This window comes from Eptesicus fuscus, chromosome 9 (genome assembly GCF_027574615.1).
Source record: "Eptesicus fuscus isolate TK198812 chromosome 9, DD_ASM_mEF_20220401, whole genome shotgun sequence".
Taxonomy (NCBI): Eukaryota; Metazoa; Chordata; class Mammalia; order Chiroptera; family Vespertilionidae; genus Eptesicus; species Eptesicus fuscus.
In genome coordinates, this window is record NC_072481.1 from 14,611,989 (window position 1) to 14,630,931 (window position 18,943).

At 49.5% G+C, this 18,943-nt stretch overlaps 1 protein-coding gene across 4 annotated transcripts in view; it reads left to right on the forward strand.

The window, feature by feature from the left end:
* NIPAL3 (NIPA like domain containing 3) overlaps positions 1-15,937 on the forward strand; it is a 39,736-nt gene extending 23,799 nt beyond the window's left edge. For all 4 annotated transcript variants that reach the window (XM_054721005.1, XM_054721006.1, XM_054721004.1 and 1 more), the window contains exons 8-13: positions 1,564-1,699; positions 3,706-3,794; positions 5,777-5,840; positions 8,084-8,178; positions 12,779-12,974; positions 15,409-15,937. In XM_054721005.1, coding sequence (XP_054576980.1) covers positions 1,564-1,699; positions 3,706-3,794; positions 5,777-5,840; positions 8,084-8,178; positions 12,779-12,974; positions 15,409-15,481 — 653 coding nt within the window. In that variant the 3' untranslated portion in view covers positions 15,482-15,937. The remainder of the gene's footprint in view (positions 1-1,563; positions 1,700-3,705; positions 3,795-5,776; positions 5,841-8,083; positions 8,179-12,778; positions 12,975-15,408) is intronic.
* The last annotated feature ends 3,006 nt before the right edge of the window (positions 15,938-18,943 follow it).

Sequence of the window (18,943 nt, forward strand, 5' to 3'; positions counted from 1 at the left end):
TTCTGAAAACAGTTTTATTGAGACATTCACATACCGTAAAGTTCCCCTGTTTAAAGCACACGATTCAGTGGCTTTTCGAGTATTCACGGAGTGATGCACCTGTTGTAACCACATTTCAAGCCTTCTTCAGACCTTTCCAAAGGAAGCCCTGAGCCATTAGCGTCACTCCCATTCCCTCCTCCTCCCGGCCCCGGCTGACCTCTGACCTGCCTTCTGTCTATGGACTTGGCCTTCTGGGTGCACCACATACATGACATCGTACACTGTGCAGCTTTTTGTGACTGGCTTCTTGCACCGAGCGTGATGTCATAGGGGTCCATCCGTGTTGTAATGTGTGTCGGTGGTCCAGCCCTTGAGGACTTTGTTTTGAACGTGGATCGGAAGGTCGTGGCCCCAAGACGCTTTCTCCTGCTGAGTGGGAAGGCCAGAAGGTCCTGAGGCACGTCGGCCCCTCCCCTCTGTCCCCGTCTCCCTAACCAGGGCAGCCTGGTGAAAGCTCGGATGTTTGAAAACCAGTCTGTGGAGCCGAGGGGCCCTGAAGCCACGTGTGCGATGGGCAGGAGAAGGCAGAATGAGCAGAAGCTGAGGAAGCTAGGAAACCAGAGCATTTCGGCCAGAATAAGGGGCTCCATTTGTACCCTAGCTGGGGGAGGTTTCTTTTACCTCCTGCTTTCGCCGGGGGCGCTGACAGGTTCAGCTTAGGAGTCATTTCTGCACCAGCAATGGGCTCCGTGATGAGGTGAGCAAGAGGGTCCCCCAGGGCTGGGAGAAGAACATGTTAGAATTTATCTTTATCTCCACCTTTTAAATGGTATTTCCTGCACATGTTTCATAATGTACACACGTATAAGCGTTTCATAATACACATACATATATGCACGCACAGGGTTGCATGACTGTCACTGTAGAATACATAAACACATGTATATTGGAAAAGCATGTGCATACCCATTGGGGGTAGGGTTCTGAAACATTGGGGGACCTCTGTCCAAAGACTTGTTTTTAAAAAGAACTCTTTACACCTTACATGTTTCTCTTGTGGTTGCCATGAGGATGATACTCAACAGGAGTTCATTTAGTCCGGCCGGCGTGGTTCAGTGGTTGAGCATCGACCTATGAACCCAGAGGTCACGGTTCGATTCCTGGTCAGGGCACATGCCCGGGTTGTGGGCTCGATCCCCAGGAGGGGGCATCCAGGAGGCAGCCAATCAATGATTCTCTATATTGAAAAAAAAGAAGTTCACTTATCCATTCAAAGATGGTTCCAGACACAGAGACCTGAACTCACTGCGTTTAGGGGTGTGGAAGCGACGCCTGGAAATACCTGTCAGGCCTTTACTCTCCTCGCGTCTTTGATGTAGCAGCACAGACAGCAGGCAGCTCCTGGGAGAAGTCCCAGCGCTCCGGGACAAACAGCGTCTTCCCACCACGTGAATCCCTGGGTTGGCCGTGCCCGGGTTCCCTCCATCCTTTGCCCAAGCCCTTCGGGGTTACACACTGACTGTCAGGGTCTGACCCCCTCCATGTTCCTGAGGCCCCAACATGCCTGTGCACCCCCCGCAGGCTCCATGACGGTGGTGACGGTGAAGGCCGTGGCCGGGATGCTGGTCTTGTCCATCCAGGGGAACCTGCAGCTCGACTACCCCATCTTCTACGTGATGCTCGTGTGCATGGTGGCCACTGCCATCTATCAAGCCGCGTGAGTTGCAAGTTCTTTTCCTCTGGGCCTCGACACGCGGCTCTCCCGTGTTCTGGGGCCTCATTACCTTGTTTTTGAAGCCGCAGGGAAGGCAGGGCATTCGGATGCAGCCTCCGCCAGGGCTTGGCACCCGCTGTGAGGAGAGCCGGGGTGGGGGGGGGCTGCTAATTTGCTGAGCTGCCCTGCGGATGGGGCTCTGTTGCTTAAAAGACAAAGCCTGGAGTGGACGTGCTTGACCCTCTGCCTCACAATGTGGGAATGCGTGATCAGAGGCAGCCTCACTTGCCGTCTGCTCCCAGGCAGGTGTCCGCGTCAGGGACTCGAGCTGCCGTGCCCATTGGTCCGCTAGGTGAACAACACGAGGTTGTCATTTCCTGTCCTCAAGAAATCGCCCCCAAATCTTCCCAAGTGGAAGAGCGAGGGGGTCGCTCCTCTCTCTAAGCACAAGAATTAAGTCCAAAGCATCCGGGCTGAGGCCAGCCTGGGCCTTGTTCACATCTGAGCCTGGGGCCCAGCAGTGGGCCTGGAAGGAAGCTGACCATGCCGCGTGGGCAGGGGGGTGAGCTGCGCGGGTTTCCGTGTGACGCGTGAGGCTGCCTCACCCTGGCAGGCCAGGCCCCGGACTCCAGCGGCCTGGCACCCTGTCCACTGGCATGGCCTTGAGGGATTGTGGGAGTGACTAATGTCCAGGGTAAGCGGGCTGTACTCTCACTGATTCCACACGAATTCATTTCACCCCACAACACCCCATTCCAGCAGGTGATACCATCAAGGCCGAGGTTAAAAGGCCAGGAAGGGGTGGAGCTGAGGTTTGAACCCAAGCACCCTGCTCCCAGCCCACAGCCCTTACCCCTCTGCTCTACCGCCTCCCCTCAGCTTCTCTAAGATGCAGATTCTTTGTCTGCAAATGAGAGTAACAGTCCCTCCCTGAGAGAATCACATGAAGCTCTCACCACCGCCCCCAGGATAACGGCCCTTGAATGTCAGCTTGTATGGTCAGTGTTCCTATTACTGTGTCCGTTGTTTCTGTTCGCGGTCTGACTGCAGCGAGTCTAGTCATCACCGCTAAGGCCCTGCCAAGTGCCAGGCTCTGTGCCCAGCACTCCAGGGGTCACAAGGACGGATCGGATGCCCCGCCCACCTCTGGGGAGCTTCTCGCTCACCCAGTCAGCCACATGCACTAAGGGCCTACTGTGTGCGAGGCCTGTGCAGGGCCTTCCACACACACAGACAAGGAGCAACAGCCACTGTCCTCAGATTCACTGGGGGGCAGCCCGGCAAACATGATGACTGTCGAGTGGGAAGTATGTTATGGCGTAAGCAGATACAATAACTAAAATAGTCCATGGAGAAAGGACAAAGAATATATCCTAACACAATGGCAGTTTTATCCTAGATAGAGAAATAAGGAATAATTCCAATATTCCCTCTTTTTTCTATAAATAGTGATTAGCAAACGTAGGTTTACAGTTGTTTGTACGGAGAAAAGACATGTAGGTCATGATTATAATATAAGAATAAACTGTCCCATACTCACAACGATAAACCTACTTTTGCCCACCCCTGTATATTACAGTGATCACATTATTTTTTAATTAAGAAGAAAATTTGTTTTAAAAAAAATAGTTAACAAGACAGAATGTCAGGAGTGCATAAGAGTTTCTTGGAGTGTTAAAGCAACCGGAAATGGTTCTATTTAGTGGGATGGGACTCGGGGGACCCAGAAGTGAGGGGAAGGGCATTTCCAGAAACAAAAACCACGTGGTCAAAGGTGTGAGCCAGGGAAGGCATGGCCCTCTTGGGGAACGGGGATGGGCCTCAGGTTATGAATCTGGGGAAGAATAGGAGCAAAGCAGGGGCTCAGACCTAGAGACACACAGATGGCTTCTTTATGAACCCAAGGACGCTTCATCTTCGTATTTCAAGCCACGGCTGCTGCCACCAGCTTTCACCTCGCCTTTCCGACACGCCCACAGCCCACTGACCAGAGTGCTCTTGCACTGCAGGTTTTTAAGTCAAGCCTCCCAGATGTACGACTCCTCTTTGATTGCTAGCGTGGGCTACATTCTGTCCACAACCATCGCCATCACAGCAGGTGAGTGTTACCGGTTGCTAGGTTTCTGTCTCCTACCTTAGCAGCAGGGATAGTACCCCAGTGTGGAGGGCGGGGGCGCCACCTTGGTCCGAAGGCCAATTCCATTGACTCATTCTGCCCGTGGAAGAAGTGTAGGATTTAGCCCTGGCTGGGTGGCTCAGTTGGTTGGAGCATTATCCCACACACAAAAGGTTGCAGGTTCAATTCCTGATCAGGGCACATACCTGGATTGTGGGTTCAATCCCCCATCAGATTGAGTAGGGGAGGCAACCGATTCATGTTTCTCTATCTCCTCTCTCTCTCTCTCTCTCTCTCTCTCTCTCTCTCTTTCTCTCTTTCCCTCTTCTCTCTAAAATCAATAAAAGCATATCCTCTGGTGAGGTTTAAGAAGAAGAAGAAGAAAATACAGGATTTAGAGCCGGAAAGACCTGGGTTTGCATCCCAGCATAGACACAGGACTGTGTGGCTCTGAGAAAAATCACTTAATCTCTCTGTGCCTAAGTTCTACATTCATAAAATACAAGTACTAACACTTACCCCCTGAACTTGAAATATGTGCAATCCACACGGCCCCTACTTTGTAGAGTTTACACAAGGCTTCTTTAACAGTTTTTGCCATCATCTGCTAGCGCCACAGCCTCCATTGGACAAGAAACCACAAATTTCTTCTATATAAATTTTGGAGATTATGAGTATATGGAGCATCTGCAACATAATAGGAACTCAATCAGTGATGATGTTGAGATGATGATGATTATATACTTCTTTTTTTCTACTCTACCCCTAATTTTTTTCTTTGTTTTCTTTCTGAGGTGGCTTTACAGGCTGCAAGAATGTTAGAGTTTTGTTTTTTTGTTGTTGTCATTTTTTTAATCCTTACCCAAGGAAATGTTTTTATTAATTTTAGAGAGAGAGGATGGGGGAGAGAGAGAAGCATCGATCGGTTGCCTCCTGTACGCACCCCAACCAGGATCTAACCTGCAACCTACGCATATGCCCTGACCAGGAGTTGAACCTGCAGTCTTTGGGTATATGAGACAGTGCTCCATCCAACTGTGTCACACTGGCCAGGGCAGAGTTTGTTTGTTTTTAAGTGGCAATAGCAACTAAAATCGTCAGAGTTAAAAAAGGCCAGTAAGAACCAATGTGGCCGAAACCGGTTTGGCTCAGTGGATAGAGCGTCGGCCTGTGGACTGAAAGGTCCCAGGTTCGATTCCGGTCAAGGGCATGTACCTTGGTTGCGGGCACATCCCCAGTAGGGGGTGTGCAAGAGGCAGCTGATCGATGTTTCTCTATCATCGATGTTTCTAACTCTCTATCCCTCTCTCTTCCTCTCTGTAATAAAATCAATAAAAAAAAAAAAGAACCAATGTGGCCCAGCTGGTGTGGCCCAGTGATTGAGCACTAACCCGTGAACCAAGAGTTCATTGGTTTGATTTCCGGTCAGGGCACATGTCCAGGTTGTGGGCTTGATCCCCAGTAGGGGGCATGCAGGAGGCGGCTGATCAATGATCCTCTCTCATCATTGATGTTTCTATCTCTCCTTCTCCCTTCCTGTCTGAAATCAATAACAAAAATATTTTAAACATATGTTTAAGACAAAAAAAGAAAGGTGGGGAAGAGGAGCATGTGAAAACTGGTAAATACGGTCTGTAGCTTAGTTCCTGGTATTGTTTCGTTGGGGGGACCTGAGGGGAGGGTACATGGAAACCTTGTACTATTTTTGTGGGTCTAGTATTGTCTCAAAATAAAAAGTTAAAAAATGATGGCGATAAGAGGGGCATAGAAAGGGGGAAAAGAGGACAATCTGTTCCCTGAAGTGGCTTTACTTCGGTTCTCCTAATACCTTACTGGGCTCAGTCATAGTCTTTTTTGATCGTTTGGGTTTCCTACAAGGGGAGAGAGCTTAGCCACATCCCAGACAGACTGGCAAGTAGGTGATCTGAAAACAGCTCACCCGCATTTTGCGTTATTTGCTGCAGGCGCAGTGTTTTACCTGGACTTCATCGGGGAGGACGCGCTGCACATCTGCATGTTTGCACTGGGGTGAGTGCCATCCTCCTCTCTGGCCCCAGGGCCTTGCGGGTACAACTGCAGGCAGGGTGCCTCCCTCGCGTTATTGTTCAGCCTCTCAGGCAGCCACTGAGGGCCGGGGAGCGGCTGGGACTGGAGCTTCCTCCCCAGAGGGGAGCACTTTCCTCCCCGAGGGCTTCATTTCCTTCCCCTTCCTTCTCTGTTGGGCTTTCATCTCCCTGTCATTTCTAAAAATCACATTTTAACACATGAAAGGCCTGGCAACCTGACCTCAGATTAAAGAGGTACATATTGAAGCTACATGAGATGCCATCATTTTGCAAAAACTAATAGGATTGATAATATTTCACGTTGGCAAGAGGATGAGGAGACCATGAGAAGCTCTTTAATGTGGGAAAGGACAATTTGGCCATATCAATAAAAATTTTAAGTGAGCACATTTTTGGTGTAGCATTTCATTTCTAATTTATTTGGGGGAAATCATTGAAATGGGACACAAAAACACATTAATTTTAAAATCAATGATCTAAGCAAATAATCGGAAGCAACGTAAATGCCCAGCAGTGGGAACAGATTAAATTATAATATATTCATGTAATAAATTACCTTGGTGCCATTTTGAAAAATTGAGGCCAGTCGATAGGTACTGACATAGAACTATGTCTAGGATACATTAGATGGAAAAAGTTACTTTTTTTAAAAAAATGTATAGTCTGGTCTAAGATCCCACAGTTCCATCTCTAGATATATTTCCCCACAGAAATTAGTACATGTATCGACAAAAAATGACGTATACATGAATATTTACAGAAGCTTTATTCATAATATGCTCAAATCGGATGTAATCCAAATGTCTGTCAATAGGAGAGTGGAAAACAAATTGTAGTATATTCAGATAATGGGTTCAACACAACAGTTAAAAATAATGAACTAGCCGAAACCGGTTTGGCTCAGTGGCTAGAGCGTCGGCCTGCGGACTCAAGGGTCCCGGGTTCGATTCCGGTCAAGGGCATGTACCTTGGTTGCGGGCACATCCCCAGTAGGGGGTGTGCAAGAGGCAGCTGATCAATGTTTCTCTCTCATTGATGTTTCTAACTCTCTATCCCTCTCTCTTCCTCTCTGTAAAAAATCAATAAAATATATAGAAAAAAAAAAAAGAAAAAAAAATAATGAACTAAGACACAATAAAGTGGGTGAATCTTCAGGACATTTATTGGCTGAAAGAAGCTAGCCGTGAAAAGAGTCATGCACGCTCTGAGGTAGCTTCCCAGAACTTCATAAACAGGCAGATCGAGTTGTGGTGAGAGAAGTCACAATGGTGGTTTCCTCCGGGAGGGTCGCATGACTTGGGAAGAGGCTCAGGGACACTTTCTGGAGGGGGGTGGGGGGTGGAAATGCCTTCTCTGCTGACCTGGTGGTGATCACACGTGTGTGTACACAGATTAAATGATGGACCTCTAAACTTAGGGTTTGTGCGCTTTACTGCATGAAAACCATACCTCCGTTTTTATTTTATATTTTTTTTAGTAAATACGTTTTTATTGACTTCAGAGAGAGGAAGGGAGAAGGAGAGAGGGAGAGAAATATCAGTGATGAGAAAGAATCATTGATCAGTTGCCTCCTGCATGCCCCTACTGAGGATCGAGCCCACAGCCCAGGCCTGTGCCTTGACTGGGATCGAACCATGACCTCCTGGTTCATGGGCCGATGCTCAGCCACTGAATCACACCAGCCAGGTCATACCTCTGTTTTTAGAAAGTGTGCTTGTTTATCCAGGCTCCAGGGAAAAGGAAAAAAACAAAACAAAAAATTACTCTGGAAGAATATACACCTGCCTGAGGGAGTGGGACTGGGAGAGTACACGGACTTTCCAATTTTTACTTTCTCTTACTCCTGTATTGATTACATTTAGGCTTTAGAGAACATTTTAAATTAAAACAGATATGTTTAAAGGCAAGGTTCTGAGATCCAGGCTAAGTGGAAGTCAAGGACCGTGAGAGTTTTGCCTGGGCGAGTCCAATTTATCCTGATTAAGGCTTGTGCAGGGCGTAGGGCGCGTGGGGCTATTATTCATCGCACGTCTGCTCCCCGCCGACCTCAGGCCCAGCAGCCTCTCAGGGCGGCTCTGCATGAACACCCGCCTCCGCAGCTGCAGCCTTCTTTCTACCCACGCCCCACTGCCTGGCTTCCAAAGGAGCCCCCCCAGCCTCACGCTGGCCTTATTTCTCTTCCTCCCTTATCGCTCTGTCCCTCAGGTGCCTCATCGCATTCTTGGGCGTCTTCTTAATCACACGGAACAGGAAGAAGGCCATTCCATTTGAGCCCTATATTTCCATGGATGCCATGCCAGGTAACGTTAAAATCCCGTGTCTCCAGCTGGCCTGCTCATCCATATAGAACGACTGCTACTTCCTGTTTAAAAAGAGACAACCTGCGGCTGGGTTTGGTACAGGGGTCGTGTGCTGTGCCGTTATGCTGTGATTGTCGTTCTTTCTTTTCTTTTTTCTTTCTTTTCTTTTTTTTTCTAGTCTCAGTGTGCAAAAGAGGAGGCCATGGCTGAGGAGCCTCAGTTGGTTTTGAGCACATCTTGCCAGTTCCCCTGTCTATTTTGGGATCCTTTAAAGACAATCCTGATTCATGCTGGATATAATTAATTATGATCTGCAGCACCAGGCTTCACGCCTGCAAAAGGAAAAACCCATGTATCTAGTTGGAATGGAGTGATCAGAGAGGGGAAGGAAAGTAGAATGAATGAAAAAAATAAAGAAAAGAAAAAGAAAAAAATAAAGAAAGTAGAGTGAATGAAATTCAAATACTAAAACCTCACTCCTTGGACCACAACGGAGTGGATTGCTCTGGAAAACCTAATTTCCCAGGGAGCTAAGGGTTCACGCAGAGAAGCACAAGCTCGAATGTCCTTGAGGCCTAACAGTAACACGAATGTGGGAATCAGCAAAGTACTGCACAAAAGGGAGCGGTGTGGCCTGTGGAAGGGGAGAGTCTCTGTCCTGCCTACGGGGACCTCGGTTAGAAAAGTTAGGACATTGGGCCAGCCCCGTCCACATTTGCTGACCTAAATTCTATGAGTTGCCAGTGACCACTAGTTTTCACTCTTTAACTCACAATTTTTATCTTCAATCGATTAGATAGAACTCTCCCCCACACTTCATTAAGACAGTCTAATGAACAAAATGTAGTCACATGGATGGCATGGCGTGCTGCTTAGTGTAGAACTCTGTGAGGTAGGTGTGTTCTCAGGGCTGACTGAGGTGCCCCTCCTTCAGTGACCCCAGGGTGTATGTGTCTCCTTGTTTCATTATTTCCCCATCTCTTGCCATGAAGCCGTGGTCTGTCATTCTTGCCAGTACCAGCCCGCAATGCCTGCTGATACCGGCCTAGCAACTCCGTGTCGGTCTTCTCATTTGACCCAACGTGTTTGAATTGTGTGTAAGATTAAAATAAGTAAGCTCTGAGTTGGGGCCTTCAGGCTTCTCCGAGGTGTGAAGTGCATGAGCTTTAGTGCATGGACTTTTTAAACCTCTAACCTGGCTGCTCAGATGCCTTTTTTGCTTACTTCCTTGTTCTCGGCTGTGTTCCGGATAGATGAGGGCGCTGGATAGCTGAATTCCAGATAGGTGAGGTGTCACACCCTGTGTGTGTGCAAGTGTGTGTCCGTACCTGTGTGTTGGTGTGTTGACAAACTGTGTATGTGTATATACCTGTATGCGTATTCGTATATGCTCATATACGGATGTGTTTTCGGGTAGAGCATACTAGTAGAAGGTGACGGAAGGCAATCCTAAAGATCAGCGTTCCGTGTGGCCTGTCTGTGGGTGTGGCTCTTGCTTCCTCGTTGCACCCTGTGACCAGTGGGAAGTAGGTGTTGAGGGAAGGAGTCCCCGCCCTATTGCTGCGGCATGTCACACACTTCTGAGTAGACATGTGTTCTGCACTGTGAAGAGCTTGGGCTCAGAGTTCAGATGATCTGGATTCAAATCCCAGCTCTACCCCTTCCCCGCTCTGCGACCTTGGCCTCTGACCCTCACCTGTACATTGGGACTCCTTTCAGGGTGGCGGGATAACATGTTAAAGGCCCCCTTGCACAGCGTCTGGGACATGGTAGATGCCTGGTTCCATTTGGTTCCGCTTCCCTTTTGCTTTGAAAAAAAAAACCTTTGAAAATTTTGAGCACGTGTTTGACCTGAATCCAGGTGGAACTTGAAGAGTAAAACTGCTTACCCAGAGTGGCTTTTCAGGCCATTTGGTTTCCCTGGTCAGCATTTGGACCTTGCTTCCGGTCTGCCTAGCCTGGTGTCTGCACGACAGACTAGCTACTGTTGAGGAGGCATTAAAATCCCAAAGGATCACTACATGCCACCACTGGGAGAAGCTTTAGGAAGTTCTAGCTCCAGAAAGGCATGTAGAGAGGGAGAGAGGGAGAAGCAGCCCCTGCTAGGTGGGAGCTGGGCCTCGGGGTTCTCAGCTGAACGCAAAGGGCTTCACAGAACACCCCCATCAGACAGGCCACCTGTGACCCTGATGGGTCAGGGCACAAACAGGGCCACCCCAGAATCATGCCCGAACACGGACGACACGGGGACATTGTCCAAACCACAAAAAGGAGCAACCACCCCCCACATGAGTGACTGCTGCTCTTTACCAATCACAGCGTTAGCCTCAGTCCGGTCTTCCCTCCTTCTGGATAGGAATTATTCAGATCCTCAATTATAGAATTACTAGAGGCCCGGTGCACAAGATTCGTGCATGGGGGGGAGGGTGTCCCTCATCCCAGCCTGCACCGTCTCCAATCTGGCACCCCTGGTGGGATTGGGCCTAAACGGGCAGTCGGACATCCCTCTCACAATCCAGGACTGCTGGCTCCCAACTGCTCACCTGCCTGCCTGCCTGATTGCCCCTAACTGCTCTGACTGCCAGCCTGATCACCCCCTAATCTCTCCCCTGCCAGCCTGATTGATGCCTAACTGCTCCCCTACCAGTCCGATTGCCCTTAACTGCCCTCCCCTGCAGGCCTGGTTTCCCCTAACTGCTCTCTCCTGCTGGCCCAGTCACCCCTAACTTCTCTCCCTTGCTGGCCTGGTTACCCTCAACTGCACTCCCCTGCAAGTTTGGCTCCCCCCACTGCCCTCCCCTGAAGGCCTGGTCACCCCCAACTGCCCTCGCCTGCTAGCCTGGTTGCCCACAACTGCCCTCCCCTGCCGGCCATCTGTGTCCACATGGGGGCAGCCATCTTATGTGTTGAAGTGATGGTCAATTTGCATATTACCCTTTTATTAGATAGGATCCCCACTTCCTGACAGCATCTAATCCAAAGCAAAGTCCTGCTTCCTTAAACCCTCCCCCCAATCACCTAACACACACCCAAATAATGAGTTCTTTCTGATGTAATACCTTCTTACTTAAACACCCCCAGTTCCCCATGGTGTCCACCTCCCTCGTTGCAATGGGCCAGTAAAGCCAGATTTGTTAGACTCCAGGTGAGCACTGACAGAATCCAAAAGCTAAACCATGCCTGGTGAGGCAGCTCTCTTCCCCGAGGACTAGGCATCCCTTCACCTTCCCCCACCCCCCAAATTCAGACCACAGACCCTTCAACTGTATCCTTCAAATGACCGTCAGCTGAGGCTCGTGCAATGTGGGAACAAGGGTCCTTCCACAAACTGGGTCTTCCCAGCCCCTCGGTAGAGTGAGTAAGAGCACGGGCTTTGGTGTCAGATCCCAGCTCTGTCTCTTACTCGCTGTGTGACCTGGAGCAAGTTACTTCACCTCTCTGAATCTGTCTTGTCCTGAAAACGAGGAGAGTAGCCTCTCTTTGTCTTGGGATTTTTGGAGATTACGTGCAGGTAATCTATAGGGCGGCCCACACAGCATTCCACTTAAAGAGTATGGGCTTCGGAGTCTAAACCACCTGAGTGTGAACCCTGGTGGCACTGCCACTTAATAGCTCTGTGGTCTCCAACTGCCTCATTTTCCTTATTGGTAGTTGTGAGGACCAAATGAGATAAAACTTTATAACCGTTTGAAAACAGTGTCTGCCCCCAGTTAAACATTCAGTACATGGAGCTGTTACCATTATTGCTGTTGTTACTGTTACTATTTAAAGCGCTTAGCCCCGTGCGAGGCTGGAGACCTCTTAATAGTCTAAGGCCTATTAAGCAGTCCGGTGTCAGCTGTTATCATCATTGCGCTTTTATAGAAATCACTTTGCGTTCAGTGTCTCATGACTCAGTGTGGGAGCGAGAGAATTGGAAGGGTCTTAACTCCCTACAAGGTGAGAGTTGGCTTCAGAAAGGACCAGATCCCACCTGACTAGCGGCGGGCGGGGGCGGGGGCGGGGAGGGGGGAGCGGTTGTAGAATGAGGGTAAAGGAATTCATGACTCAAGTCTTTGCCCTCAGATGCGAGTAGAAATCCAACATCAGTGTGCCCAGAAGTAATAAGATAGATCACACCTTCCCCTCTATGTGGATCTGGGATGTTAATGTTCAGGTCAGAACTCTCCCTCTGAGCATCATGATGCATCTGTCACTTGCCCTCTTCTGTCAACAGTGTAATGAGGTTTCCTGGGTCCTAGTTTCATCCAGCAGAAAAGTGGTGGCATCTACCATGTCCAGAGCACAGCTGTGGTGCCACGCCCCTCGCGGCCCAGACAGATGGTCCCCCCTCCTTCTAGGCCAGCCGAGGGTTTCTCTTGACAGTGGCTGGTCTGTGTGCATAGCTCCCGACGATGAACCCCTTCTTGCTTCGCAACCGTAACATTTCTAGTATAGATTTATGGGTGTCCTTTTTTCAATCCAAAGCATTCGGGAAATTGACCGTGTACACGATTAGCTCTCGAGCGCTCTAGTGAGCCTGTGGTGGGACAGCGGGAGGTACAGCCTCCGTCGGCCCCCTCACCGCATAATGATTGGGGGGACATGGGTTTCATTTCAGGGATGCAGAACATGCATGACCAGGGGATGGTCGTCCAGCCCGACCTCAAAGCTTCCTTCTCCTACGGGGCCCTGGAAAACAATGACAACATTTCTGAGATCTATGCTCCGGCCACACTGCCCGTCATGCAAGAGGAGCACAGCTCCAGGGCCGCCCCCGGCGTTCCCTACCGAGTCCTGGAACACACCAAGAAGGAGTGAGGCCACCCCGAAGGAGACCCCCCTCCCCTCCACTTGCAGCTGCGCAAGCCGTGCCCACCGTGGTTCGACCCTTCGTTCTCAAACTCGCCTTTCAAGTTGTGCTTTTTTAAAAGCCGGGAACTGTAGGGAGGGGGCTCTTGAAAAGGCTTTGTCTCTGGCAGAGGTTATGTGTATCCTGGTCTTGGGCATCTCCGACGTCAGGGGTGAGGGGAGGGGACGAGAGCCGTGTTCCCGCTGGGCGGTCGGGAAGCAGCCTCTGCCCGGGGAGTCGGGCGGGTTTAGAAAGCCTCACCCTCCTTGACGCGGTCACTGGGCTTCCTCAGTCAGTGACCAGAGCTTGCCAGAGCTCAAGCCAGCCCGAGATCCTGCGCGTCCTCCCCGAACCCCGTGCAGGCTGGAGACCGCTCAGTCTCGCCTTCCCCCACCTCACGTGCGGGCCCGCTGGCTACCCTCTCGTGCGTGATTCCATATTTCGGTAACGTTTGTGTCGACGTCACGTGGCCAGTGGGTCAGCCTGTTGTCGCCTGTAGGACATGCACTCTGCCCTCCCTTGTCTGTGCCCTCCCAGGGAAATGTGCTTGGTTGGTTTAGAGTGGATCGACTCGGAAAACTAATCTGGTTTTGGTTCTGTGAACTACTTGATTGCTCACCCCCCCCTCCCGCCCCCCACTGCCCTGCCAAGGGAACTGGGAAGTTAAGAGAAAACGGGGGAGAATAAGGACAGGGCCAGAGTGATGGCACAGCAGCCCCTAACGGAGGAAGAATCCCTGTCCATCTTACAAAAGGCGATTGCCTCACTTATAAAAGGATAGACAGGAAACGGGCCGTTTTACGCGTATTCTCCTGCACACCAACGCCCTCTGGTAAGATTGGGGGCGGGGGTGCTCATTTCAGAGACAGCATCGCTCCCCGCCCCTCCATTCTCATTAGACATCGACACCCCAAGCCTGAGTTACTGGTTCCTTTTCCTGGCGTCAGTAGAGACTGCGTGGGTCCTCATCCCCGGGCACACGTCTGGAGGCACACACATCCTCAGAGATGGAGCCGCAGCCCCTCTTTTTGGCTGCGTCCGTCCGTACCTTCTTCCTCTAGACTGTGTATTTTCGAGAATGGCAGGAAAAGGTTTGCAAATCTTAAGGACCGCCCCCACTAGGGAGTTTATTGAAAATGCAAATTCCTACACCCCCACCCACAGGTACTCTGACGAAGTGGGGCTGGGGTAGGGCCCAAGCGTCTGCATTCTTAACTCCCAGCCCAGGAGGTTCTGATGCAGGTAACCCAAGGATCGCACCCCTTGAAAGCCTGGTCACTGAGAGAGACGGTCCAGGGGCAGACACACTCCCGCCGGGAAGCTGGCATTGCCAGTCCTTGTCTCCTCCCTGCGGTTCACGGGGCAGGTTCAGAACCCCCACTGCTTAGACTACACTTCCTGCTTCCCTCGGCTGCCGTTAACTCCCAGGCAAGATACCAGTGTTAACAGACCAGTGTTGGTAGATCATTAACCTTTATGGATTGTGCTTAATACTGATTTAGTTCCTTGACTTCAAAAAAACCTGCCTCTGTTGCCTGTGGTAACCGTTTCTGTATTGTATCTTAACCACGTCTGTATTGTGTCTTACATGCCTAAGAGGGCAGCGGACAGTGAATGCCCCTTTCCCCTTTAGGGTAGGTATCAACTCAGTGCAACGATATTGACGAGGCACTTACTATTTTTTAAGCATTTGGATGGTGAGGGCAGAAAGAGTACAGAGTGGTTCCTGCCCTCCCGGCGGCAGCGGGAGACACAGACACCCAGACACGGCAGGGAAACTGGCAGGGCAGGCCAGGTGCCACAGGGGATCACAGAAAATGTCAGTTTGGGGGGTCCTGCTACAGGTCAGGTCCTGAGCCTAGAGTGAGGTATTCAAAATGGAGGTGATGTGGGCCCCACTCACTGATGACTGGCAAATCGAGCTGAGTTTTGGACAAAGCATGGGAAGTCCGATGATCATCCCCACCCCCACCTCCCAGGCAGAGGAGCCAGTGTTTGCAGAGGCACAGAAATAGGGAGGGAGGGGTCACAGGGGGAGCGGGGGGGGGGGGGGCGAGATGAGCCTGGAACAAAAAGCCGTGATAGCCAATCACAGAGGGCCTTGGAGGAGGTTAAAGTTATCATAGAAGGCCTGGGAGTCCTCATGGCTCATGAGGAAGAGAATGGTGGGATTGGCACTGATTGGAAAGGAGGCCTTAGGCAGTATGGAGAAGCTGCAGTCCTACAAGAACAGACACAAAAGGGGGATGAAAATCCAGTCTCGCTGCTATTCGGGGGAGGGCGACATCACCTTTCCACTCGCATCCCTGAATCCTCATTTGTTCTCATGGCTCTGTGATCCCCAAGCCCTGCCGAATGCTCCTAGCACCTTCAATATCACGCCTCTCTCTCCTTGCTAGCAGCCACGAAGTCGTTCTGTGGTCTTCCTCTCCGTCTAGAGGCTGGGATTCTGGTCTCCCTGATCGGCTTTGACAAAAGTTCAGCGCCCCCTTCCCGTGACCCATCCCATGAAGCTGCAGGTCTGACGATACCATCCCATGAAGCTTGAGGTCCGTGGGGGGTTTGCAGCATGGAACTGGACGCTGGGTAGGGAAGGGAGGACTGACGTCTCCGTTACGTTTCCGGTGGAAACCAGCCAGCTTGATGGTGCTGTGTGGATACAAGTCATCCGTCGGGGTGGCTGTGTGGAATCCCCCCCCCCGCCCCCCCGCGGCCTTGTGAATGCTAAACCTGGTCCAACACTGGCTGATGAGCAAAAGGAACTGTGTTTCTCTGCGACGCTATGTAAATGAAGTCACCTTAGAATATATTCTATGTGGATGCTTATATTTTGTTAACTTCTTGACTAATATGGCATGTCTTATTTTTAAAAAAATGTGTGTGCTAGGTGCAAAGAGAAGTATAAAGTGGTATTTAATTTTAAAACAACCCATGTGGTATCTGTTCAGTTTGCGTCTTATATTTGGCTAATTTTTTCTAGAGCAGTTGAACTTTTATGTATATTTTACCACATCTTTTTTTAAAAAGAAACCCAGGACCCTTTAGCTGTCCTTCCCTAGACCCCCCTCCCACCCTCCCAGCCTCTGGGAACCACTAATCTACTTCCGTCTCTCTAGATCTCCCTACTCTGGAGTTTCATGTGAATGGAATCTGACGTGTGGACTTGTGTGCCCGGCTTCTTTCCCCTCACATGTGTTCACAGTTCATCCGAGCTGTAGCATGTATCCATACTTTGTTCGTGTTTATGGCTGAATATCCTCTTATCTTTTAAATGTTAATAATGGCAACTTCTTTCCTTGGTTCCTTTCCTTCTGGGAATGGTAGCTGCTTTCTGCAATTGTTACTCCATAATCCCCCAGAGTTCTTTTTGCCTATTCAGTTACTAGTATCTAGGTAACAATCCTTTATATTAAATTCGTTTTAAAAAATATTTTTATTGATTTCAGAGAGGAAGGGAGAGGGAGAGAGTTAAAAACATCGATGAGAATCATTGATCAGCTGCCTCCTGCACGCCCCATACTAGGGATCGAGCCTACCACCTGGGCATGTGCCCTGACAGGGAACTGAACCATAACCTCCTGGCTCATAGGTCCATGCTCAACCACTTAGCCATGCCAGTTGGGCTTAAATTCTTTTTTTTTTTTTTAATGTTTTTTATTTCAGAGAGGGAGAGGGAGAGAGAGATAGAAACATCAATGATGAAAATCACTGATCGGCTGCCTCTTGCACACCCCCTACTGGGGATCGAGCCTGCAACCCAGGCATGTGCCCTGAATGGGTTGAACTGGGACCTCCTGGTTCATGGGTCAGTGCTCAATCACTGAGCCACACCAGCTGGGCTTAAAGTCTTCCTGTTCAAGTCACCAGTCTCCAAAAGGCTGTCAGTTTGACTCTTGTCTCCTGACTGATAGTCAAGAAAAATCAAAATAATTTTAGTCCCTGGGCTATTCATGCAGCTGCCCATTTTTAATGTTCCATTTTCTCCTAGGCTCTCTCTGCACCCCTTCCTTTCTGATTGGTCATGTGGATCTTATTCTCAATCCATCTGCCACTCAAAGTAATCAGGATCTCCTAACAAATTCAAGGATTGCATTGTTTAAAGAACAGCTCCTTCCAGGCTGGGTAGCATTCCATTGCTTGAATATACCATAGTTTGTTTATCCGTTCTTCTTCTCTTTCAATAGTTTATTGATTTTTAGAGGGGAGTAAGGCAGAGGGAGAAAGAGAAACATCAATGTGAGAGTGTAACATCAATCAGTTGCCTCCTGCACGCCCCCTACTCAGGGATCTAGCCTGAAACCCGGGCATGTGCCCTGACCAGGAGTCAAACTGGCAGCCTCTCAGTGCACAGGACGATGCCCAACCAACTGAGCCACACTGGCCAGGGCTATCCATTCTTCTTTTGATGGACACTTGGGATAGTTCCAGTTTGGGGATAGTATGAATAAAAAGCATTCTTTTTGGGGGGGAGGGGTAGACATTTGCTTAAATTTCCCTTGGGTCTATATCTAGGAGTAGAATTTCTGGGTCATAGGGTAAGTGTACATTTAGCTTGATACCCGGGCAAACAGTTTCCAAAAACAGTCATCTCCACTTACATTCCACCAGCAATGCATGAATGTGAGATGGAGATCTTTCATCACTTCTCTTACTTCCCTAGCACAAATCTAATTTAGAGATTTTCAAGTATTGACTTTTAAATCTACTCAAGAGTGACAAAATCTGAAATGAAATCTCCTATCTGGAAAGTCTCCTGAAAGGCACGAGATGAGTCCCTGAAGATCTGCAGCGGCATCTGACAAGCTCCATTGGGTTTCCCAGGACAGCAAACACTTGTCAACCTCGGCACAGCTTTCAAGTGGATCCAGCCACAAGGGGTCAATTTCTCTCTCTTTTTTCTCTCTCTCTGCCTGAAACTCAAAACTCACAATGATGGGAAGGAGGGCTAGAAATGTGAAACTGTGTAAAGTTCATTCGGAACAAGCATTTATTACACATTGTGTGCCCAGCACCTTGCTGGACACAATGGTAAGAGGAAAGATGTGGAAGATTCCGTTCTCATTCTCGAGTTCCTCATAACCTAGTTGATAAGATACAAAATGGAAACTCTTCCTCTGCCCACCACGTAAAGGTTGGTGCTGTTTTGGATTCTGCCCTTTGCCCTTTTGTGTTCTGTTCCACATGCTCATCCTGGGTCATCTCATCTGAGCCCATGATTTCAACCACCCACCACCCTCCCTCCAAAATTACCACGCCTGGCCTGAGTTCATCCTAGGCTCCAGACCTATGTTTTCCAACTACTTCCTCAACTCTTCCCTAATGCTCACCACTTACATGTAACTCGCCAGTACATTTTGTTACCTTTGCCCTTATAATACAGCCAGAATCATACTCTTTTTCACCACTTCCTCCCCTATTACTGTTGGCCAGGCCACTATCATCTCTGGTCTGCATTATTGCAGTAGCGCTACTGTAGTAATGGATGGCTATCTTATTGCGATTGCCTGCTCTTTATCCTTTCCCTTCCTTTTGGTAATAGAAATTTGAATTACATTTTTAAAAATATATTTTTATTGATTTCAAAGAGGAAGGGAGAGGGAGAGAGAGGTAGAAACATCCATGATGAGAGAGAATCGTCGATCAGCTGCCTCTTGCACGCCCCCCGCCAGCGATTGAGCCTGCATGTGCCCTGACCGGGAATTAAACCGTGACCTCCTGGTCCATGGATTGATGCTCAACCACTGAGCCACACCGGCTGGGCAGAAACTTGAATTGCTTTGGATGAATGTAACCATCAGGGTTCCAGCAGGAGGTGAATTTGAGGGGAGATTGGTAAAGGTTACTTATAAATGTGTGGGCAAGGTTGAGGGAAACGAGAAGTAATGATGGTATGATACCCTGAGCTTCCAACAGAGAAGAGCCATTACCACCTCG